Source organism: Podarcis gaigeae, assembly GCF_964106915.1.
Source record: "Podarcis gaigeae genome assembly, chromosome: 3".
Classification (NCBI taxonomy): Eukaryota; Metazoa; Chordata; class Lepidosauria; order Squamata; family Lacertidae; genus Podarcis; species Podarcis gaigeae.
Window position 1 is genome coordinate 92,901,616 of NC_139680.1, and position 24,617 is coordinate 92,926,232.

At 43.1% G+C, this 24,617-nt stretch overlaps 2 protein-coding genes across 2 annotated transcripts; one reads left to right on the forward strand and one right to left on the reverse strand.

Moving 5' to 3' along the window:
- Nucleotides 1-351: 351 nt before the first annotated feature.
- Nucleotides 352-10,351, reverse strand: LOC310841952 (mitochondrial amidoxime reducing component 2-like). Its single transcript, XM_083733724.1, has 7 exons — nt 9,990-10,351; nt 6,740-6,913; nt 6,107-6,269; nt 3,079-3,219; nt 2,331-2,392; nt 2,179-2,250; nt 352-616 (listed from the first exon to the last, which is right to left on the reverse strand). Exons 1-7 carry the CDS (start codon nt 10,250-10,252, stop codon nt 493-495), a joined length of 999 nt encoding a protein of 332 aa, XP_083589850.1. The 5' UTR covers nt 10,253-10,351; the 3' UTR covers nt 352-492.
- A 3,055-nt stretch (nt 10,352-13,406) lies between these two features.
- PFN3 (profilin 3) lies at nt 13,407-16,208 on the forward strand. Its single transcript, XM_083733905.1, has 2 exons — nt 13,407-13,639; nt 15,623-16,208. The coding sequence occupies exon 2, from the start codon at nt 15,702-15,704 to the stop codon at nt 16,113-16,115; it is 414 nt and encodes a 137-aa protein (XP_083590031.1). The 5' UTR covers nt 13,407-13,639; nt 15,623-15,701; the 3' UTR covers nt 16,116-16,208.
- Nucleotides 16,209-24,617: the final 8,409 nt, after the last annotated feature.

The window sequence follows — 24,617 nt, forward strand, 5'->3', positions numbered from 1 at the left end:
CATGCCACCATACTCACCTACAATAATAGCATATTACTGTCATTACTGAATGCTATGTCGACCAGAAGAGCAGCTTGAAGGACTGCATACGTGAAACAGATTACTTATTTATAAGATGTAATGGAGGTGCTGTTAGGTGAAAAAAGAGGGTAGCTAAAGAATGTTTAATGGCAAGTGAAGGATGTCAACTCGACTATACATAAGAAATGATTCGGCAATGTGAAGAAATGATGATGATAGTATGTTCAGAACAAAAGCGGGAAACCTGATTTTAAGATATTTTATTGTTAACTTAATTTGGCATGATTTTTAATAATTTGGAAAATTAATAAAAATAAAATAAACCCATGGTTTGTCTTAAAACACCACATTTATTATTGTTGAATATAAGGTAGAAAAGATTCATTTAAAAAGGCCCCCAAACAATTATTTTTGGCACAGTGTTCATAAAAAACGTACAAAATAGTTCCTTTTATGATGTATTTTACACCATCAGATTGCCTTGTACACCACATCTCCAACTTGAATTGTTCCTGTTTTATCAATTCCGAAATACCATCCAAAGAGAGGGTGTGTTCTGTATATGTGCCGTTCAGAAGTATCACACAGGCGGTAACTGTAAAGAAGATTAGAGAACAATAAGCCATCCACAAAATAGCTAAATATGCTTGTTTTCAAGTTAAGTGACTAAGAAAACATTTTGGTAAGAAGCTGATAGAAATACAGGATTTCCAAGCATATAAAAAGTTTCACTTTGTTACTTTCATGATTGGCAAATTAGTAACAATTACTTTTGGGAGTAGATGGAAAGGACATCTCACAGAGAGAAAACTACTGCCAAATTAATGTACTTACTAGAGAGCAAGCACTGATGAAATCAATAGGTCTTAACTTTTGAGTAAACCTGCTCAGAATTCCATTGCATGCTAGTTGCACGGAAACTGGTTGCATTCAGGTCAACAGGACTTCGTTTTGAGTGTTTTACTTACACATCAGAGGGCCAAATTTGTTGATTAATCAGAGCTGTTGTGACAAACATTATAGCAAATGAAGCACACTTAATTAAGAGGCTCTTTAATATTTAGAATCACAGAACTAGAGGTGGAAGAGACCCTGAGGATCATCTAGTCCAACCCCCTGAAATGCTTGTATATGCAGCTGTCCCATAGAGGGATCAAACATGTAAACTTGGAGTTATCAACACCATGCTCTAACCAACTGAGCTACTGCTTAAAATTTTTGCAGAGGATTACGCAGTGTTAGTCTTTTGCAGCAAAAACACCCAAGAGGCCTGTGGCACGTTAAATACTAACACATTTCTTATGGGATATGTTTTTGAGGTTTACTGTCCATGTCCAATCTGCATCTGATGAAGTAGCCTATAGTCCATTAAAGTCTGTGCCTAATGCTGTAAATGTTAGTCTTTAAGGTGCCACAAGACGTTTTCTAGTTTTAAAAAATAAGGCTGAAGCCAAAGTGTTAGGGCGTTTCAGTTCAAATAATAGAAATGTAGAATTGGGAGGTACCAGGAGGGTCATCTAGTCCAACACCCTGCAAGGCAGTAAACCCAGACCATGTTCCCTTTGAAACCATGCCAGACCCTGCTTAGCTTTCCAAATGTGCTAGTAGTTTTATTGCTGCGTCACCACACAGCAATTCTTTGCACATTTATCTGGGAATGGGTACCACTGGACTAAATGAGGGTTACTTCTGAGTAGAGGCTTGTACTAGTCCTCTTGATCCTAAACAAGCATGCCATCATACTCACCTACAATAACAACATATTATTGTCATTACTGAATGCTTTGTTGACCAGAAAAGCAGCTGGCATGCTTCATTCTAAATATTAACTTGTTGTTTACTATTATATAATAATACTCGTTGGTTCAGCTATTACCATTAGATCATTAGGAACATTAAAGAGAAAAAGCAGAGCACATTGCACTCTTAAAAGTTGTTTTGTTGACAGATTTCATATTAGTAAGCATTCAGAATGGTCAGTTCAACAAATAATGTATTATTTTTAGTCTAGTTTTGCAAGTTTACTGCCTCACTAAAATGCAGAGAGAATTCCCACAGAACCAGGATTTCAAGACGTGATCACATTTTGAGAGCTGCACACAATCATTAGTCTACCTACTCAGATGACGGAGGAGGAACTCGGAACATTTTTGTTACCTTTTCAAGGTTTCAAGAGGCTCTTTTCTGTCCATGATGCCAGTGTCTGGATCAACAGTAGTAAGTATACACCTGTAATGAAGAAACAGAATGAGGTAACAGCAACCTCAAGTACTTCCTTGCTTCTTCAGATGCAATGCAAAATTGCTTACCTGGGGCAGCCCATTGCACCTTTCATTTCTGCACCACCAATAATGATCTCATCCCAGGTATCCTGTGGAAATATAGTGTTCACAATATTAGGTCATTTGTAAGCTTTGCATGTAGAATGTGTTTCATTTCGTATTTTTTATTTGCTTATTAAATTTATACCTTGCCCTTCCTCCCGAAGGAGCACAAGGCTGCACTAAAGAGTTCTACTTGCATATAGAAACTTGCACCCTTATAAATACAAAAGTACTTTGCTCCAAGTGACAGTTTAAAAACAATACCGTATTTTTTGCTCTATAAGACTCACTTTTTCCCTCCTAAAAAGTAAAGGGAAATGTGTGTGCGTCTTATGGAGCGAATGCAGGCTGCACAGCTATCAACAGAAGCCAGAACAGCAAGAGGGATTGCTGCTTTCACTGTGCAGCGATCCCTCTTGCTGTTCTGGCTTCTGAGATTCAGAATATTTGTTTTCTTGTTTTCCTCCTCCAAAAACTAGGTGCGTCTTGTGGTCTGGTGCGTCTTATAGAGCAAAAAAAATACGGCAATTTGATTTTTTTGTAACACACACACACCCCACCCCCAATCTGACCTCTCTGGGCGGTTTCCAACAGAATATACAAAAACACAAGAGAACATCACACAATAAAAGCTTCCCAATACAGGGCTTCAAATGTTCATATAATTCTTTATCTCTCTGACATATACAAATGGAAAGGTATTTTTGGGTGAGGGGGATATTCCATGTATTACCTCCTCATGAGAACTGCAACCTGTGACCAGAATGTTTGGTCTGAAGTTGCGTATTGTAACTTTCTTATCCAATCGGGTGTTTAATTCTTCTAAAGACGCTTCAGAAAGCACCATAACCGGGCTACAGTCAGGATAGGCAATCTAGAGAGAGAGAGATTGTTGTAAGACAGACAGCATTTAATCTGGCAGTGGCTGATTGCCATTTTATTTATTGATTAAAATGTACATGGTTGTCCATTAACAGATATTCTCTGGGCTGCTTACAGAACAAAAAGGGAAAAACAACATCCCATATGCAGTGATTAAAAAACAACAACTTTCCTCCTAGCAGAGGCGGAATAAAACTATTAACAGCTCAGATTTAAAAGAAAACAAACAAAAGGATCAGAAAGTTCAACGATTATTTAAATGTTTGCTTAAAAGGCCAGCCTGAATTGGTAATGACCATTAAAGGCCCCTTACAGCAGAAGGTGTGGATAAAATATTTGACCACTGGTATAGGGAAAATGGTTCTCAAAGATTTTTCAGTTTTAGTATTGGGTCTGTTGGATTTGTATGTAATGCTCTGGGCCAGTAGCTACTTGGAAAATGATTAAAAAGCCTTTCCTCCTTGTGAAAGAATCATGTTGTGTGATGGTGGTTTTTTTAGACTATTTATGGCGGATAGTAAATGTAATGGCTCGCAAGAATACTGGAGTTGGCTGCCGCAAAGCAGACATATCTATACAAGTAGTGGTGTGGCAGAGAACGTTCTCGAAGTTCAAATAGCAGCAATTAATTGATGGCAACTGCAGAAGTATTAGGCAACAGCAGCAGTTCCAAAGTCTTTAGCCCAGTAAACAAACATGCTAAACTAGGTCACTCTGTAGGGCAAAGGTAGGAAACTGGAGCCAAGGGGCTGGATCCAGAATTCCCAAACATCCCACAGGCAGCTTTTGACAGAGCTGCCCATCAGGTAATTCAGCTTCAAAGAAATAATCAGGAGTATGCTCTAAGTGCACTCCTGATTTCCCCTTTTTATTTTGGCTCTGTGGGTTTACCTATCATGACATCAGGGGTGTGTCGTTTGGGACCAAACCATACTGTAGGCCAGGCCTAGGTAAACTCGGCCCTCCAGATGTTTTGGGACTACAACTCCCATGATCCCTAGCTAACAGGACCAGTGGTCAGGGTTGATGAGAATTGTAGTCCCAAAACATATGGAGGGCCGAGTTTGCCTATGCCTGCTATAGGCCAAATGGGGAGGGATCTACCATGCCTCATTAGACCCATGGGATAGGTTCTCCTTCACTGCTCTAGGGCACTGGATAATTTCCCAGTAGAAACTGAAACTTTCTGATGCAAATTACCTTATGCCAATTTTTCAAATTTGCATAGGGAAATTTTGCACTTCAATTTTTTTCAAGAAAATCCCCAGCGCTACATACAAGTACCAACATTTTAGTTATTTAAAAATTGTATACCACCCTTTAACAAGGCTTCTAGGGAGATTTACAGAAACAATAAAAGACACAATAAATTACAATACATAAAAGGCTTGGGAGAATAAACACCACAAGCACCTGACACCACAAGCAGCTGCCAGCACTGAGAAGACACTCAGCTTAAAGGTATAATAAGGACTTAAGGTGTGTACATTTTTGTTTAGGAAGACTTTCCTTGGGGTGTAACTCATGTCATTTAATCAAGTTCATCTCTGATGAAATTGTCATGCTGCTTCTAGAGCTGGTATGAATTGTTTTATTGTTTTTAAATAAGTTGAATTTATTTTATTGTTTTCAGAACATGTTTCCATGTTCTATTTTGTTTTTAGCAGATACACTGCTTCAATAGCTTTCCGTTGTGAAGCAGTCTATAAATTTATTTAATACACAAACAACTACTTTCCCAGGACAGGACTACTTTAGTTGCTTATTTTTATATATTTACATTTTTCATTATGAATTATTTGTATTGAATCAGATTGTTGCAGGACATATGATCTTTGTTATACCCCCCCCCATTTCTATGCCTTATGTAGAAAGGCAGCATACAAATTAAAAATGAAATGAGAATGAGAACTAGAAGAGCAGCATTTAGCTAATGAGATTATCAGGCTCATGGACTGCAGTTTAATGTAAGTGATCAACATTATGCTTATCTCTGAAGAAAGCTTGACAACTAGAAACACCTGTCTGTTTAGTATCCCTCAACGCAACAGCCACCAAATATGTAGGAATTTCCCACTTGCTTTTCAAAGGCAGAGGTCACTAGTTTGGTCAAGCCAGTCTTTGGAAAACAAGTTTAGACTTGATAAAACGGTGAGAAAGGATAAGCAAAGGATGTAAAGGATCTGTTAATGTAAAGGAAACATCTAACTAAAGCAACAAAAACTTCTTAATAGCAAATGCCATTGTTCAAACAACATTCTACTGGAGCCAAAATTCAGTTACTTTAAGCTTGTACTAGCAGTCTTCCAGCACCAACCTGCACATATAACTTATTTGCCTGCAATCCATTTATATTGGTCATTAGGTAAAGGTAAAGGTAAAGGTACCCCTGCCCGTACGGGCCAGTCTTGACAGACTCTGGGGTTGTGCGCCCATCTCACTTAAGAGGCCAGGGGCCAGCGCTGTCCGGAGACACTTCCGGGTCACGTGGCCAGCGTGACAAAGCTGCATCTGGCGAGCCAGAGCTGCACACGGAAACGCCGTTTACCTTCCCGCTGGTAAGCGGTCCCTATTTATCTACTTGCACCCGGAGGTGCTTTCGAACTGCTAGGTTGGCAGGTGCTGGGACCGAGCAGCGGGAGCGCACCCCGCCGCAGGGATTCGAACCGCCGACCTTTCGATCGGCAAGTCCTAGGCACTGAGGCTTTAACCCACAGCTCCTGCGTCCCTCCCATATTGGTCATTACTACTCAGCTTAAACCAACAGTAGGTTGGTTGGTTAAACATGAGACAAAAGAATATAACCTTTGAAAAGCAAATTCACACTACAAAACTATGAGTGTGGCACGCTCCAAATCACTACAAAGTTGTTTCCTAACCTTATCAGTGGGTCGGAAAGGTTCCATAAGATCTTTTGAATTCCGAGGAACCATGTTTGGCTCAAAGTGAACTAAACGGTATGGTTCTGATTTCAGGAAGGTTGTGATCCACTGAGCTGCTTCTTCTCCACAGTCTCTGCCTTGGACATCAAAGCCAAACAGCCTGCAAGATTTGCGGGAGGCATCAGTACTATCTTTCCTAACAACTGTAATTAAAAAAATTAATACTACAATGCTGGAGGAGGGGGGGAGCTAATCATTTTCTCAAATGGAAATCCCCACCCATACCTGTCATTTGCCCTACTAGAGAAAGCACATACAAAGCCAAGGAGCTCACATGTTCAAAAACTACACTTCCTAAAGCAGTTTAGGGTCAAATATAGAAAACCTCTACATACAGAAGCATAGTTTGTGGTAACTCTTCAGAATGGACAATAAGGCTCAATACTTGAAAATCAGTTGCATCGCGCACACAAAAATTAATGTCATTCACAGGTGTCCCCTTGTGGTTATTGTCAAGATTTTTTAGAATGGAAGATTGCCTTTTAAGCCAACTCTATTGCTGTAGCTTGGTGGGGTGGGGAATATTATGTACAACAACTAAGAGGTGACATACAGGGAAGTCTAAAGCACCTGCAATTCTGCACTGGGTTTTTGACCGATAGTTGGACGGGAATACGAAGATCCTTCATTTCTGGAGCTCTCAGAGTTAAACAGCCATTTTCACTGGAGACAGAAATCAATACTAGCTGAGGCTCTTGCCGAGCGGTCACTGTATGTCCATCTTCTTTTATTACAAGCCAACACCTGAGTTAGAAACAGACCAAAATTGAAAGCTGATAAGGCTTTATACATCTGATGGAAATGGACAGTAGCTCACAAAAGCCTAAGACATACATTTCAGTCTTCATGGTGCCACAATACTTTTTTGCTCTACTGAAAGGTGAAGCAGGCGAAAGAAGAGGAAGAATACGCTTGTCAGTTTTTGAAATGGCCCTTGTAGCTGCCCCTTTAACAACAGCACTTTCATCTGTTGCAAATAACAGGTGATAATGTTTAATGCCATGTCTTGAAGAGCTTCTGTTTTCTGTTTGCAAAAGCTCTGTTAAAAGGGAAAGAAGCAAGCCAAGCAAAAACCCTAAGGAGAAAGAAGCATGGTAAGTACAGTGGTACCTCGGGTTAAGTACTTAATTCATTCCGGAGGTCCGTTCTTAACCTGAAACAGTTCTTAACCTGAAGCACCACTTTAGCTAATGAGGCCTCCTGCTGCTGCTGCGCCACCAGAGCACGATTTCTGTTCTCATCCTGAAGCAAAGTTCTTAACCTGAAGCACTATTTCTGGGTTAGCGGAGTCTGTAACCTGAAGCGTATGTAACCTGAAGCGTATGTAACCCGAGGTACCACTGTACAGTGGAGAAAGCTCCTCTTTCGGGAGGGACAGGATACAGCCTGACAAAAAGCAAAACACCAACAACAGGGTATGCCAGCACCAAGAACTGTACTGAGTTGTACAACTGCAGAAGAGGAAAGCCAGGGTGAAAGGTGTCAAGATTCAAAAGGTCTTACATTCTGAAGAAAAGGGTTAAGTCCCTACTCACAGTCTGAGTTGCACATCATAACCAGGTAAAAATGCCATTATATTCCACCCTCTGCCACTGCCCTTGTTTTCTTCCATGTAAAAAGGCTCATGGGGGCAGGAGTCTCTGTTGTTGGTTTTTTTATAATATTTTTATTAGTTTTCCAATACATATTAAAAACAAAACAACACACAATACAAAAACAAACAGAACATATAAAACATGTATAATTTCAATCCTCCTTTTCCTAAACCTTGCTTCCCCGACTTCCCCTTACCTCTCCCTTTCTGCATCCCTATTTTAAAGTTTTTTCAACAATTCCTCACACCAATTGTCTGATTATTTTATTTTTTAGCTCCTTCTCATACTTAATCAATTACAGCTATAATTCTATATTTTCATTTCCCTTGACATTTTAGCACTCTTCAATTTTACAACAGTTCTTAAGATATACTTTAAATTTCTTCCAATCTTCTTCCACCGTCTCTTTTTCTTGGTCACGGATCCTGCCGGTCATCTCCGCAAGTCCCATATAGTCAATCAACTTCGTCTGCCATTCTTCCAGCGTGGGTAGCTCTTGTGTCTTCCAATACTTTGCTAAAAGAATCCTTGCTGCTGTGGTGGCGTACATAAAAAACTCCCTGTCCTTCTTAGACACCACCTGGTCGACTATGCCCAGGAGAAATGCCTCTGGTTTCTTATGAAATGTACATTTAAGTACCTTCTTAATTTCATTATAGATCATTTCCCAGAAGGCCTTAATCCTCAGGCAGGTCCACCAAAGGTGGTAGAAGGTACCTTCAGTCTCGTTACATTTCCAACATTTATTATTGGGCAAATGGTAAATTTTTGCAAGCTTGACTGGGGTCATGTACCACCTGTAAATCATTTTCATAATATTTTCCCTTAAGGCAAGACATGCCATAAATTTTATGTGTTGGGGGTGGGAGAGTGAAAGGAGATTGAGCTTAACTTGGCACTTTCAGGGTGTTTTGACTATGGTATGTGCTTCTCTTTTTCACAGCAAAGTGCTGTTTAAAAGAACCTATTTCCAGAACAGGCACGGGCAGCTGTAACTTGGAGCAGTTTTGTTTTACTGTGAATCAAGCAATTTATATAAAGGGCTGTCATGTGGAAGACAGAACTAGCTTGTTTTCTCCTGCTCTGGAGGGCAGGACTTGAACCAATGGCTTCACCTTCAAAGTTACAAGAAAGGAGATTCCAACTGAACATCAGGAAGAACTTTCTTAACAGTAAGAGCTGTTTGACAGTGGAACAGACTCCCTCAGCAGACTGTGCTCTCTCCTTCCTTGGAAGTTTTTAAAAGCAGAGGTTAGATGGCCATCTGCCATGGATGCTTTGGTTGAGATTCCTACATTGGACTACATGACTGTCGGGGTCCCTTCCAACTTTACAATAGGGCTGGACTTCTGTGTGGAAGGACTCATTGCAGTTCTACTACTCAAAAACAAATCCCTGATCCAGGAATTGTTAACGGTATGTTCTTCACAACTGGCTCTGAATGTGGCACTCAGGGTTCCAGTAAATACAGTGGTACCTCGGGTTACATACGCTTCAGGTTACAGACTCTGCTAACCCAGAAATATTACCTTGGGTTAAGAACTTTGCTTCAGGATGAGAACAGAAATCGTGCGGCGGCAGCAGGGGGCCCCATTAGTTAAGTGGTGCTTCAGGTTAAGAACAGTTTCAGGTTAGGAACAGACCTCCAGAACGAATTAAGTTCTTAACCCAAGGTACCACTATAAATGGAACAGATCCCGCAAGCCTGCTGTACTAGAAGATTTTTGTGGAAGTGTGCAAGGGCTGGATGTGTGCATAGGCGTAGCCAAGTGGGGTCAGCTGCCCCCCCCCCCAAATCAAGAAAATCAATAGAAATACTTAACTGAGGTTTAGCCCCCACTAACATGAGATCTCTCCCCCCCAACATAAATCCTGGCTATGCCCATGAAAGTGTGCAAAGGATTTGCGCAAACAGCTACAATCTTACGCAAGCTCGCCTAGGGGGTTAAGCTGCATGGAAATGCACACTTCGATCCTTTGCACACTTACCTGGGAGCAAGCCCCAAAATGCATTTAGTCCGAGTAAACAGGCGCACGATCCTGGGATCAAAGACGATATCTAAATTCGATAAAAAATTGACGCGCGTGATCTTAAAACACTTGTCCACACGCTTCTCCAAAAGTTTGGGAGGAAAGCAAGTTAGAAGGGAGGCTGGGAGGTGAGGTGTGGGGTGGGGAACCCACAGAAGCAAGAAAAAGCGACGCCTCCCGACTTGCACACCCACCTGTCGCCCAGGTCCCCGTTGCGGAGGCCCAGCTCGGTCACCTCCGCCCGCTCCACGGCCACCCCGCGGCAGGACTTGACTGGGTAGATGAAAAGGCCCGAGACCCTTCCCACCGGCTTGAGCAACCGCCGCCCTGGACGGAGGCGCCTCCGCCGGCGCCAGGCTGCGGCAGCCCCCAGCATAAGGAGGACTGCCAGGCCGGCTGAGGCCAAAAGCCAGCCGGGACGAGGCTTGGGCAGCGACTGAAGAGCGGAGCCGGCCATGGCGGTGGCGGCTGTAGTAGCGCCAGAGAGAAGCAGCGCCGTGGAGAGGCCAGCGCGAGTTTATATGAGAAGGAGGCCGCTCCCTCGACGCTTTCGCTGCAGCTGCGGAGGCAGAGGAAACGCCGCCCCTCGAACCCCACTGGAGGCCGCGGCGTTTGGGCGGGAATCTCGGCCAGAAAACAGGCCGTGAGATCCCTTGTTAGCCGTCCATGCAGAGGGGAAATGGTTCATCTTAGGACTCTTGAGGCGCTTGTCCCTGCAGACCCAGCAGGAGTGTGGTGGGGTGATTTTTCAGTGTTGCTGTTTAGTCGTTTAGTCGTGTCCGACTCTTCGTGACCCCATGGACCAGAGCACGCCAGGCACTCCTGTCTTCCACTGCCTCCTGCAGTTTGGTCAGACTCATGTTCGTAGCTTCGACAACGCTGTCCAACCATCTCGTACTCTGTCGTCCCCTTCTCCTTGTGCCCTCCATCTTTCCCAACATCAGGGTCTTTTCCAGGGAGTCTTCTCTTCTCAGGAAGTGGCCAAAGCATTGGAGCCTCAGCTTCAGGATCTGTCCTTCCAGTGAGCACTCAGGGCTGATTTCCTTCAGAATGGATAGGTTTGATCTTCTTGCAGTCCATGGGACTCTCAACAGTCTCCTCCAGCACCATAATTCAAAAGCATCAATTCTTTGGCGATCAGCCTTCTTTATGGTCCAGCTCTCACTTCCATACATCGCTACTGGGAAAACCATAGTTTTTACTATACGGACCTTTGTTGGCAAGGTGATGTCTCTGCTTTTTAAGATGCTGTCTAGGTTTGTCATTGCTTTTCTCCCAAGAAGCAGGCGTCTTTTAATTTCGTGGCTGCTGTCACCATCTGCAGTGATCATGGAGCCCAATAAAGTATTGTTATAAAAAATGAGCAGGGAGGCCCCCAGTGGCCAACCAACATCTGGAAGCTAAGGAAAAGCCTGTTTCGTGCAGGTGTGGCGAATCTCTGACCCTCCAGCTAAGGATGAACTACAGTCCAGAGCCGGCCCGCCCATGAAGCAAGGTGAGGCAACTGCCTCAGGCGGCAGGATCCACACGGGCTCTAAATAAGGTATCTCCAGCCGCTGCTGCTGCTGCCGCCGACAAGGCGTTGCACTACTTTGAGGCTGGATCTGCCACCTCCTCGGCAGAAGCCTCTCTACAACAGCCTCTCAGTGAATAGGAGGCACTGCTGGCTTCCTTCCACTCCAGGGAGAAAGTGGTGGGGTCTCCCCTCTGTGGTCTCCTGGGTTCTGCTCCCGGCCAGAGTGATTCAGAGTAGGCCCCTTCCCCATCCCACCTTTTTATTGCCCTCCCTGTTTCTGATGAAGATTTTTCCCTTCCCCCTTCGTCCCTGGCAGGGGGAGCACCATTTTGTGGTTCACCTCAGGTGCCAAAAGGTCTTGACTGAGCCTGCTCATTTATTTATACCCACCCTTCCTCCAAAGCTCTCAAGGTGGCAGGATTCTCCCCTCCCCTCTCTATTGTATCCTTACAACAACCCCGTGAGGTAGGTTAGGCTGAGAGAAAAAGATTGGCCCAAGGTTACCCAGTGAGCTTCATGGCCAAGTAGAACAAGAACCCTGGTCTCCCAGTTTACCCATTGATCGTGCTTACTGGAGTGGATAGGAGTTGTAGTCCAGCAACATCTGGAGGGCCAAAGATTCCCCACACCTGATTCACTTCAGCATTTGAAGTGGATGAAGTGTGCACATAACTACCTAAAGAGTCCCACATATGCATAAGGCCAATAAGATTAGAATGTATGATTTCAGAACTATGTTAAAGGAAAATAATTACAGTGACCGCTTACAAACCATTTTGCTGGTGTGTGATAATGTCTACTCACAAACTAAGCTCTATTGCCAAACTTTGAGCAGCATGTTGAATTCAATGCTTATAGTGCATAATCCTTAAAGGCAGTTTGGCTCCCTCACTCAAGAATGTTGAAAATCCAGCTTGGCAGCGCCTTTATTTGGACTACTCTACAAGACAAAGTCCTAACTTCTAAATCAGGAAAATTGATTTCCTAATGCTGCAAGCAGCATTGAGCAACTGGAGCAAGGTTTAAATAAAATATCAACTATTTGAATTATTTCCCTCAGCTAGCCAAGTTTTCAATATGTATAATGCAGTTTACATTGATGAAATGGCCTTAAAACATAATTTGTCTTAGCACTGAGATTTAGCCAGGTTTGGTGCAATTCATGTATATTAAATGCAACCTTCTCATTCATTTTTCAAATAATATTAGAATAGTGGGTCAGGCCAAGAACCATCTAGATTCAATACGTGTAGCATTCCGACTGTGCCAGCTGGGTAAGAACATTGGAAACTGCCTTATATCAAGTCATACCATTGGTTCATCTTACTCAGCGTCACCTACTCTGACTGGCAGTTGCTCTCTAGGATTTCAGGCAGCAGTCTTCCCCAATCCTACTTGCAGTTGCTGTGGATTAAACCACTGTTCTTCTGCATGCAAAGAAAGTGCTTGGCTGAGCAACAGATCTTCCCCTATGCATCTGTATGCTCAGCTCCCAATCAAAATATTGATGCAGGCACCCCAATTCTCTGAATGGCCCTTCCAGATAGGTGCGGTATCAGCACTGCTCATGTCTGCAAGTCCCGCCTCCAGCATCCACATGATGTCACCATCATCAAAATGGCAGCCCTATATTTTTCTTTTATCTGGCTTTTGCCCCTTCAGCGGACAAACCAATATGGCAACAGAGCCTGTTAAACCTCTGCAGTCACTGCTGCTGTTGAAGTTTGCTAGTGCCTTCTTTTAGTGGGTGGGTAGTTTCTAACATGCCAAAATGCACACTCAGGAAAATCTGATCTGAATGATCCATTTGCAGTATAAAGTCACCATCCTGAAGCACACAAAGTGGAATTGTATGTGGTGTGAAATCCTTCCCCTTCCTCTGTCCCGAACCTACAGCAAATCAGCTTCATTAAGGAGACTTAAGGGCGGAAAGAAAACATATTTTTATTTCTTTCCAATCACATAATGGAGGGTAGAGAATAATTCTACTTTAGGAGTGGTGTGAGGTCATAATGGGTGACCAGCTGCAGTTACAGATACTTCTGACATCACAGTGGATTCCTTAGCAACAGTTGGAGCATAAACACATAAACAATTGGTTTGTGAGCTCAAACTGCCTTTGGCTGGCTAAGCAAGGGTGGTATTTGATTAACTTTCCTGACATCTGAGCTTTGAGGTGTCCAGAGCCTTGATCCTGAACTCCCAACGAGCCCAGGATCTTGAGCTGGAACCTCAGGCTTAAAACCTCCAGGGGCTTGGTTTCAAGTCCTTACCTCAATTCCTTCCAGGCTGTCATCTCAATTTGCACCATAGGCTGATGTTACAGAGGTACTGAGGGTGGATGGTTCTCATGTTTGGGGATACTGTATTCAGCTAGATTTGGAAAGGCTTGCACACTGCTTCAGAAAGAGCAAGTTCACAGCTTGGGGTGGGGGTGGGGGTGGGGTCTTCCCTGGATCAAGCTCTGTCTTTAGAGACCCATGTCACCCTTTGCGGCATGGAGTGAGTTTTACCAGCCAAGACTGATTCACCAGCTGCAACCACCGCTGGAGCATTTTGCAAAGGTTGCCCATGCTTTAGTAAACTCCCAGATGAATTATTTCAATGTGCCATATGTGGGCTGCCTTCAAAAGGAGCTTCTGTTCAGAATACAGATGCTATAATTTTACTGGTACATTTTGTCCAGATCCCATTTCTCAATTTTTTAACATTTATTTTTAAGCTTCACTAGCCTTTTTCCAAGCCTTAAACAGCCTGGAACTCAAATACTTGAAGGTGTACTTACAGTACTCCCATATTAACCTGCCTTGAGAGCCAGTGTGGTGTAGTGGTTAAGAGCGGCAGTCACATAATCTGGGGAACCGGGTTCGCGTCTCCGCTCCTCCACATGCAGCTGCTGGGTGACCTTGGGCTAGTCACACTTCTGTGAAGTCTCTCAGCCCCACTCACCTCACAGAGTGTTTGTTGTGGGGGAGGAAGGGAAAGGAGGTTGTTAGCCGCTTTGAAACTCCTGAAGGGGAGTGAAAGGCGGGATATCAAATCCAAACTCTTCTTCTTCTTCTTCTTCTTCTTCTTCCTTCATTCTAAGGTCATCTGCTGATGCTGTTCCCTAAAACCTCCTCCATCAGAGAGGCAGATCTCAACCAGAGAGCAAACTTTTTTGTCTGTGCATCCCATTATAAAGTGCCCTTTCTAAAGAAGCTTCCCTGGTTCCAGTTTTTAGGTGTCAGGCAAAAACCATTTAACCACTTAAGCATTTTAAGTACTCTTTTGGATTTTTAAATTTGTTTTTGGTATGCTGTTTTTATTATTAATTTGTTTTAGTTCGGTAACCCCCAACCAGGTGCCCTCCAGATTTTTGTTGGACAACATCTTCCATTGCTCCTAGCCATTGACCATCCCTGGCTGGGGCTGACGGTGGCTGGGGTGCAACAACATCTGAAGCACACCACATTGCGGAAAGCTGTTTAGGAGTACAACCCCTAACTCCAGCTGCTGCCCAGCAGGACTTAATAGAGCAGTTCATCTGCAGCTCTGCTGCACATGCCAGCCAGGGCATGGAAGGTGGAGAGCAGCCAAATTTCTGCACTAGCCTGGAGCCTAGCAGAGCTAGATAGAGTGACACTGCACCCCATTCAATATCATACCCAGTGGCAAAAGAGTATGGTTTGCTTTCTTCTTCTTCTTTCTTTGGCGATCACTCATAGCCAAGTAAGATTATCTTCCATAAACACGGTTTTAACAATGAATCTGTAAGTGACTGTGGAGGCCAATTCTGGACCCACACATCCTTCCACAGTGTGGAAACAGGTTTCCAGGTGGGAGTTGATCACAGTGTGGATTTGCCAAGCATGCCTTCCTTTTAGCACATTTCTCCCTTGCGTCCTGAGTTCGAGTATCTTCAAAGCCCATGACACCTTTGGTAAAGGCTGTTCTCCAACTGGAACGCTCAGTGTTTCCCAGTTGTCAATGTTTATACTACATTTTTTTAGATTTGCCTTGAGACAGTCTTTAAACCTCTTTTGTTGACCACCAGCATTACGCTTTCCGTTTTTAAGTTCAGAATAGCGTAGTTGCTTTGGAAGACGATAATCAGGCATCTGCACAACATGACCAGTCCAACAAAGTTGATGTTGAAGAATCATTGCTTGAACACTGGTGATGCATTTTAACTTTCTGCCTGATCTTTTATTTTGCTGTAAACTAATGTTGGATTCAGGTTTTCTCTCTAAAAAAAGTAGTATATACATATTTTAAAATTGATGAATGTATATATTTATATATGTACTTTTAAAAATATTTTAACATTAGCTGGAAAACAATCCAGTCCTGAGACAAAGAAAAGGCAGAGAACGCTTGTCAAAGAAGAAATTGTGGGAGCCAAAGCAGGATGGGAGACTGGAAAGCCTACATAAATACAGTCCTGAAGGACAAAAACATTGAAGATGTAGCGATCGTGGGACATTCTGACAACAAATCTGTCTGGGCTTCAAAGCCAGGAGGCCTGCTGGCCGCCATCTCTCCCCAGGAAGTAGGAATAATTATTGGGCAGGACAGAAAGGCATTCCTGCAGACTGGGATCACCATAGCAGGAAAGAAGTGCAGCGTAATCCGAGACAACTTGTTAGTAGAGAAAGATGCTGTGATGGACACGAGAACCAAAGGTGGCGACAGCAGATCCATCTGTATTGGGAAGGGTGCCAAAGCGCTCATCTTTCTCATGGGCAAAAAGGGAGTCCATGGAGGGGCTCTGAATAAGAAGGTGCATGACTTGATAGCCAACATGAAAGCAAAAGGCAGCTAGAGCCAAGGATTTGTCTGGGTCACCTTTCTCCTGAGTGACGAAACGTGGGGAAACTATTGCTGCTTTGAAATAAAAGGCATTTAGCAAACTCCATTCTGTTTCCTTGAGTTGTGAGGATGGGAAGGGCCATAGCTTAGTAGTAGAGCCTCTGCCTTGCATGTAGAAGGTTCCAGGTTCAATCCCTAGCATCTCCTGCTCTTCCTCTGACTCGCCTATCTGGCTGGTGCTAAGGGGGCTGCAGGTTCTATCGTGGGGGGGGGGGGGGAAGATCGGTATTGACTTCAGGTTTTGATGGGCCCTTCAGCAAGACCCCTTCAATGCGTCTACCTGTATACTCTGCTTCTCTCACTGTGGAGATGGTGACTGCTGGAATTGTGACTTGCTTCTGCACTGTAGACAAGTATGAATCCAGCAAAAGGCAGACCCTCATAACGCACATTTCTTGCAGTGTTGATGCCAGTGCAAGCATGCATGTGAAGTGCCAGGCATATAAACAGAAATCCATTGTTCAATCACTGCAAGTAGTTTTTAAAAAAACAGCACTTAATGGAGTAGCTAAAGGTATGGGGGCATTTTTAGCTCTAGCATTCACTGGAACCGGGTGGGATGTGGGGTGGAGATCCTGAACAAAGGAGGTGCCAAACTTTAGGTAGCATACTGAATCACATTACAACTTGACAGCTAAAGGTTGTTGGCTCTCTGTGTGACAGCCCTTCAGAAATGTGAAGTACTATCATCTCTCACCAAGGTCACCGGCACCTTAGTGTATTTTTCTGCTTGCTAATTATACCCGGCTGTTCCTTCACCCTTCCCTCATAGGACTGGTTTTCCATACTGCTAGTCATTTTGGTCTCCATCCTCTGACCCTGTTCCAAGTTGTCTATACAGTGGTACCTTGGGTTACAAACACTTTGGGTTACAGACTCCACTAACCCAGAAGTTGTACCTCGAGTTAAGAACTTTACCTCAGGATGAGAACAGAAATTGTGGTGGCCGCAGTGGGAAGACCCATTAGCTAGTGGTACCTTGGGTTACAAACACTTTGGGTTACAGACTCCACTAACCCAGAAGTTGTACCTCGAGTTAAGAACTTTACCTCAGGATGCCGCAGTGGGAAGCCCCATTAGCTAAAGTACCTCAGGTTAAGAACAGTTTCAGGTTAAGAATGGACCTCTGGAACGAATTAAGTTCGTAACCAGGGGTACCACTGTATCCTATTTTATGTAAAAATTGTCTATATCCTCTGAAGTGTTTGAAGTATTCCAGAAGAGGTCAAACCAGTGCAAGATAAAAGCGGGACTATAACTTCTCATGTTTTGGGCTAGGAATGCAGCCCCAAACTGTATTCACTTTTCCCGTGCAGCTGCATCACTGTACTGACTCACATTCAGCTTGCGACTGACTACAATCCTGAGCTCCTTTTCACATGTGCTGTCTTGCTTCCAAGGCAGCTCTTCCCCATCCTATGCCAAATCGAAGCCCCAGTCAGCAAACAGTAATCTCCAGGGGCTTCAGCTGTGGCTGCTGGGAGAGTATGCAGACTTCTGCTTTCACTATTTATTAGCTACCCTGAATTTATGGAAACCCAGAAAATAAATATTAATTAAAAAACAAAAACCTCAGCTAAATTGGAATCTGTTTTCCAACCCATTCAAGCACTGAATTGGTGTTATTAAAAAAATTAATAAAGATTTTCTTAGTTTACAAAAGTACAGTTTGTCAGGTAATAGAGTCTTTTCTGCAAATCAGTTACATTTCATATGAGACAGTTTTGTATTCAGTATGGGGTTGGGGAAGAAGAGGAGGAATGGGGAAACTTATATTCTTTTTATATAGTGTACATGTGGGGTGTTTTTTTTGTCAGCATCAACTCGGCAGGTTCTCTTTCTACTTGCTTATTACCTTTCCTTGGTAGTGAGAGGGATTGGGGAGGGGCAAGGTGTGGTTGGTTATCTGTAGTTGGCTGCAGTGGGGTTTGTTTGCTGCTCCAGAGAAGCGGACACGGAGCAATGGATCCAAACTACAAGAAAGAAGATTCCACCTAAACATTAGGAAGAACTTCCTGACAGTAAGAGCTGTTTGACAGTGGAATTTGCTGCCAAGGAGTGTGGTGGAGTCTCCTTCTTTGGAGGTCTTTAAGCAGAGGCTTGACAACCATATGTCAGGAGTGCTCTCATGGTGTTTCCTGCTTGGCAGGGGGTTGGACTCGATGGCCCTTGTGGTCTCTTCCAACTCTATGATTCTATGTTTGCATTTGTGAGGGGGTGGATGGATTGATTCATATGCTGTCAGTGGGTTCTTGTTGTTGACTTGCTAAGCTGTGTATGTGATAAATGGGAGCCATACTGAGGTGAAGGTGTCCTCTTCTATTTGTCCCCGGGTCAGTTTCAGTCTGTTGGCTAGCTTTTCCAGTAAGGCTGTTTCCCATACGATTTGGTACCAGTGGTCCATGTTCACACCTGACAGGTCTTTCCAGTGTCTGGTTATGGTGTTAAGCACTGAATTGTAGTGCCTCAAAAGTTCTGGTCTAACTCTGTTGACACTTGCAATACTATATTCACCATGAACAGAGCAGCAACAGGAAGAGATAAACCAAAACAAGAATAACAACAAGTGCTTTAAAGAAGGTGTTTCGCTCTCACAGACTAGCATGTAGTGCACTATGGATGCATGCAGTGTAGCCACTGATTCTGTAGCACATGGTAGAGCCCTAAGCAATTATAGGATTCCTTTGAAATGCAAAAATCACCACCACAGCAATATCCAAGTGTTGATTGTGGATGCAGTCAGATCCCTAACTCTAAGGGCATCAATTAAATCAAACCAAACATTTCTAGGTGGAAGTTTTGCTTTTTGTAATTAACATTTGCTCAGATGTTTCCTCCAGCAGGATATTGATCACCTTTGAAGCATCTTAACTTTTTAGCTTGAGAAGTCTCCTGCTGGAGAAGGCAGGACAGTATTTCTTTTATATTTCTAAGAATTTAAGAACCCTCCTGGACCAGGCCAAAGGCCCAACTAGTCCAGCATCCTTGTCTAAGATTCATGGAAGATAAGTCTATCAATGACTACTATATCAATGGTGGCTGTATGTGTCTCTGAATACCAGTTCCTGGGGTTATAAACAGTCCTGTTGTGCTCATGCCCTGATTGTGGGCTTCTCATGGGCATCTGATTGGCAACTGTGAATATTTGGTTCTGGGTCTCAGCCAGAGTCCAGTTAGCATAAAGGTGATTCTGCCAAGCTCAAAACCACAGGAGAGCAGAACAGAAAGATTCCTAATTGCCATATTTATTGGTGTAGGCATAGCAAATTCCTACCTTCTGCTTGCAATATACAAGCCTTTTGGTTCATCTGCTGTTGACCTTCAGTTTGTCTTGGCTAAATGTCTTTTGAAATCTCAAAAAATAAAAAATCTATTGAAGCAACGAGTCTCTAGTTAAATCTCAGATTTAGAAATGTAATTCTTAAGAGTTCAACTTAATAATGCTCATGGTGAAAACCTTAACAGTTAACACACCACAAGATAAGATGGGGTTGGTGACAATTCTATGTTAATAATAGCCATCCTTTTGACAGGGAGCTATATTTTTAGAAGGTTTTTGTTCTGTTTTGTTTGGGGGCCTGTGGCAGGAAATTAAAGAAAATAACAATGAACATAAACATATATTTTTTTTCCCAAACAGGAGGGAGGTTGATGAAAACATCTACTCTACCATTTATAGCCTCCAGGGGGAAAGCTTGGTGAGTCATGCACTTTAAGTGATCGCAATGTAGCTAAAGGAGAGGACGGAATTATTCTAGCAAATAACTAGCCAATGATAGGCTTAAAAATAGAGGCATTCATAATAAATGCCTGAAAGAAAAGAGCTATTCTGCAAAGCAGCAAGATAATGGGTCTCGTCTGCAGTTGTCTCTCTCAGTAAGAAATCGCTTTCCAGGTACACCTATTTTCAAGAATGCATAATTAGTGGTACAAAAATTGCAGAGAGACCAATAAGCAGCACCTTTTACTGGCTGCATTTGCACTGAAGGATAACCTATTCACATCAAGATCAACCTCTTTGTGACTGTGCCACGCGTCAAGTTCTAACCCAAGGTGTGGGATGGTGTCACTTCATTGTGTAAAGGTAAAGGTAAAGGTAAAGGTACCCCTGCCCGTACGGGCCAGTCTTGACAGACTCTGGGGTTGTGCGCCCATCTCACTCAAGAGGCCAGGGGCCAGCGCTGTCCGGAGACACTTCCGGGTCACGTGGCCAGCGTGACATCGCTGCTCTGGCGAGCCAGAGCCGCACACGGAAACGCCGTTTACCTTCCCGCTGGTAAGCGGTCCCTATTTATCTACTTGCACCCGGAGGTGCTTTCGAACTGCTAGGTTGGCAGGCGCTGGGACCGAGCAGCGGGAGCGCACCCCGCCGCAGGGATTCGAACCGCGACCTTTCGATCGGCAAGTCCTAGGCGCTGAGGCTTTAACCCACAGCGCCACCTGCGTCCCCACACTTCATTGTGTACTACCCTGCAAAGATGGTAGATCAGGATCTCCTGGTGAATTTCGGTATGAGTTGCAGTAGAGCAGCAAAGATTCCTGACTCCCACTTGTTCAGAAATGGCAATGACAAAATAACTCCCCCATCACCATAAAAAATACATTGCAGAAATTTTAAAAAGTTATGTGGAAAGATTGTGCACTCAGTTCAGTTCTGATCCTCCAAGCAAATTATGGGGCTCCAATTTCTTTCATGTTAAATGTATGTCTTTTGCACCTGAATCATCAGGGATGGGGAACCTGTTCCCTCCAAATGTTGTCAGACTCCATTTCCCCTTCAGCCCCGGCCAGCATGGCCTGTGGTCAGGGATGATAGGAGTTGTAATCCAACAATGTTTGAAAAGCCACAGATTCCCCATTCCAGCTGCAGAATATGAGTTTACATTGTTCAGTCTTTAGAAGTCTAAACAACTGACCCAGAACATCCCTGAGAAATAAAGTCTAGAACTTGTTTACAATTATCTTTTTAAAATGAGAAGCCTGGTTCATTTTTTAAAAAAATGTTTATATCCTGCCTTTCTTCTGTCATGGAACTCCAAGTTGGTGCAAATGTACAGTTGTACCTTGGTTTTCAAACAGCTTAATTCTCAAATGTTTTGGCTCCCGAACACCGCAAACCCGGAAGTAACTGTTCTGGTTTGCGAACTACTTTTGGAAGTCAAAAGTCCAACAGGGCTTCCATGGTTTCCGATTGGGTACAGGAGCTTCTGCAATGTAGTTCCCAGGCCATCACCCATCCAAATCTTTCATCTCTCACCTGCTCTTTCGGCATACCAGGTTACCGGCCAAACTCCACCCACTCTGCCGTCTTGGAATTATGACAGAGCAATCTGCTGAGTCACATTATAAATGACTATGTACATTCCTGAAACATGGTGATAGAAGTTACTGTTTTGAAGCCAATATTTAGTTCAGCTTTCTTTCATTTGTGAACTGTGCTTAATCTCTGTCTCTGTATTTCTGCCTACAACCTTAAAATAAAATAACATAACTCCTGTAATTTGTAGTGCTCCTGATGTTTAGCCTGGGAATCCTAAAAAGGCACTGCTACACCCTCTAAGCTTTAAAGTACTTTGGTTTTACATTACAAGTACTGTAGTGTAATCCAATTCATGTTTATGCAGAAGTATGTTACATTGTGTCTAATGGAGTCTAAACCCAGTGCAGTAAATGTGTTTAAGGTTATAGCCTAAGTTGCTCAGTAAGTAATAAGGGTTGCAATCCTGAATATTACTTACTAGGGTAAACTTGCATAGAATTGCACAGTTGGACATAAAGTACAAAACAAATACATTAAAATGCAGACATAAAAGAAGTACAATAAACCTCAGTAAAAATTATCAGAGGAAGGCTGGCAGTAAAATCAGCAGAATGCTTAAATGAACAAAGCAGCCTTTAACAGATGCTGAAACAACGTCACAGATGGTAACTGCCTTACACACACGTGTGCATGTGTGTGTGTGACACAGAAAGAGAGAGAGAGATTTCAGAGGTTGGGTGCCACTGCAAAAAAGGTTCATCTGGTTGCCATGAGATCTAAAATGGGTTAGATGCACCAAGGCAAAATTAAACTTAATGGAGAGGACCATTAAATATGGGCTGGCCTGAGACATTTTGCTGCCTGAGCCAGAATAGCAAATGGCAAACACACCAAGTAAAGATGCATAGCACCTAAGGAGATTTTGGCACAAAAGGCAGAACAGCCTGTAAGCACTCCTCCCCTCTCCCCTCCCTGGCTGCAAAAGGACTGTACAACAATAATAAAGTCACTAAAAGTTTGCTACCCTTTCACAATATCCCAACCAGCTCCTGAGGCAGCTGCCTCACTCTGTCTAATGGTAGCTCCAAAGTGTGTGTTTAATGCGCTTCCTTTTTAATGCCTTGTTGAAAAACAACTTTTCCTTATTCTCAGGAGAATTTGAATTCTTCACAGTAGAGGGCACTAAAGAACAGTCTTACGACGGAGGAATCCTAGTTTTCATAGGAATGCCTGTGCCTTTGTGACCAAGCATGCAAGCTGGACACGGTTGTTATGTGTAACATATGTTTCCAGTTAGGTGGAATTATGAGTCCAAATAGCTCAGAGATTGCTTTCTAAGTTCCCATTTTAAAATGTGCATTTTAGGTTCCTCAATTCTCCCATGCAGAAACTGGACTAACACAGCATGACTAAGGGAAGCCTTTCCAAATAGTGGGCTGGCTGCATGGCATAAACCGCTAGCAGTTTCTTATGGGACAAGAGTCTTCATTTTGTGTAAGGCAAACAGAATAAACATTGGGCAAACAGAGAATTTCTTTACCCTTTATAATAGTGCAGTTAACCCACCATCTGTCCCACCTTCCTTTCACTGAATTAAGGATGGCTTCCATGGGATTCCCAGGCAGTCTCTCTCTTTCCCATCCAGACACTCACCAAATCAAGACCTTCTTAACTTTAGTAAAGTTGCTGCATCTTTTGCCTTTGGACCCGAGCCTATAGATTTTATATAGCATGAAATTTGATGATGACGATGATGCAGAGAAACTTACAAGGCACTGGTGTTCTGCAAAATGTGATCTAACAGGTAAAGATTATGAAGGAATTTGTAAATTAAAGTATAAGTTATAAAGAACAAAAAAATTGCTGTGTTCTCTTTGGTGTAAACACTGGTGTTGAAGCTCTTAATTTAGTGCAGCTGGATGGTGATCCTTTTAAAACCTTTCTCATTCTCAAAGCAGACTTTGGACTTTGACTAGCAAAGGATTAGTACTGGCTGATATGACTACACATTAGATCATGCCTTTTTTTGCAGGCACATTTTAAAGCAGGCACATCAAGAGAGTATTCACTGCAATTATAGTTTTTTTTTTCCTCACCAGGGAAGAACTCCAGGAAACCAAACTATTCCCACTATATCTACAAACTTTAAATACCGTATTTTTTGCTCTATAAGACTCACTTTTTCCCTCCTAAAAAGTAATGAGAAATGTGTGTGCATCTTATGGGGCAAATGCAGGCAGCGCAGCTATCCCAGAAACCAGAACAGCAATAGGGATTGCTGCGCAGCGATCCCTCTTGCTGTTCTGGCTTCTGAGATTCAGAATATTTTTTTTCTTGTTTTCCTCCTCCAAAAACTAGGTGCGTCTTGTGGTCTGGTGCGTCTTATAGAGCGAAAAATATGGTAAATAAATAAAAAGCGTTATAGTGTCAACAGTCCCCCCCCCCTTAACACGTTACTTGTATCGATTCCCTTTAAGATTTTTGACAGCCTGCCATTTATTCCTATCAACATATTTCAGTGTGACAGCTGCCCACTGGCTATAATGTAATGCTGGAGCCCCACATACAAACAGTAATGGGGAACTTAGATGGACTACGAAGGTGCCAAGAGTTCTGATAAAAATGCCCTGGGATACTGTCCACCTTGCAGAAATCAGCAGGGGATAGAGAACACAATAACTATAAAAGAAGCAGTGCCATGTCATTGGCGTATCTACATCCATAGGCTTAATAGCTAACTTTGGAAAATGCAGTTCTGTGAAGGGGTCTAGGGATCTACAACACAAGATTCTCAATACCCTTACCAAGCAAAAGCTGCTTGTCTCTTTGGGACTAAGCCATGATATTAAATGGTACAGATGTTCTGGATCATGGGTATACCATCTATTCATACATAGACACTTACAGCATGTTTTCTAATATATCCTTAGCATCATGCGGGGGGGAGGATACATTCTTTAATTCTGACCCTCCATAAGTCGCTGGACTCCAATTCCCATGGAGTTCACAGAAGGTGATCAAGTTGTAGTCCAATAACACCTGGAGGGCCACAGGTTAGCCATCCCTGCTTTATTTAAAAACAATGGAAGACTAGATTTCTCTGGAGCAAAAATCAGGCAACTATGCAACCTTATCTGTGTAAACGATCTCCTTCTTCCTCCCTTTTGTCCAGTACCCAGGATTTTAGGTGCTTTA

What these genes read in the sequence shown, in the direction of transcription:
- LOC310841952 (XM_083733724.1), bottom strand. Translation starts at nt 10,252, where the DNA reads ATGGCCGGCTCCGCTCTTCAGTCGCTGCCCAAGCCTCGTCCCGGCTGG. An exon ending in AACGGGGACCTGGGCGACAG is followed by an intron (nt 6,914 to 9,989) that starts GTGGGTGTGCAA and finishes TTTCTAACTCAG; the next exon opens with GTGTTGGCTTGTAATAAAAG. An exon ending in GTTGCAGTTCTCATGAGGAG is followed by an intron (nt 2,393 to 3,078) that starts GTAATACATGGA and finishes ATATTTCCACAG; the next exon opens with GATACCTGGGATGAGATCAT.
- PFN3 (XM_083733905.1), top strand. Translation starts at nt 15,702, where the DNA reads ATGGGAGACTGGAAAGCCTACATAAATACAGTCCTGAAGGACAAAAAC.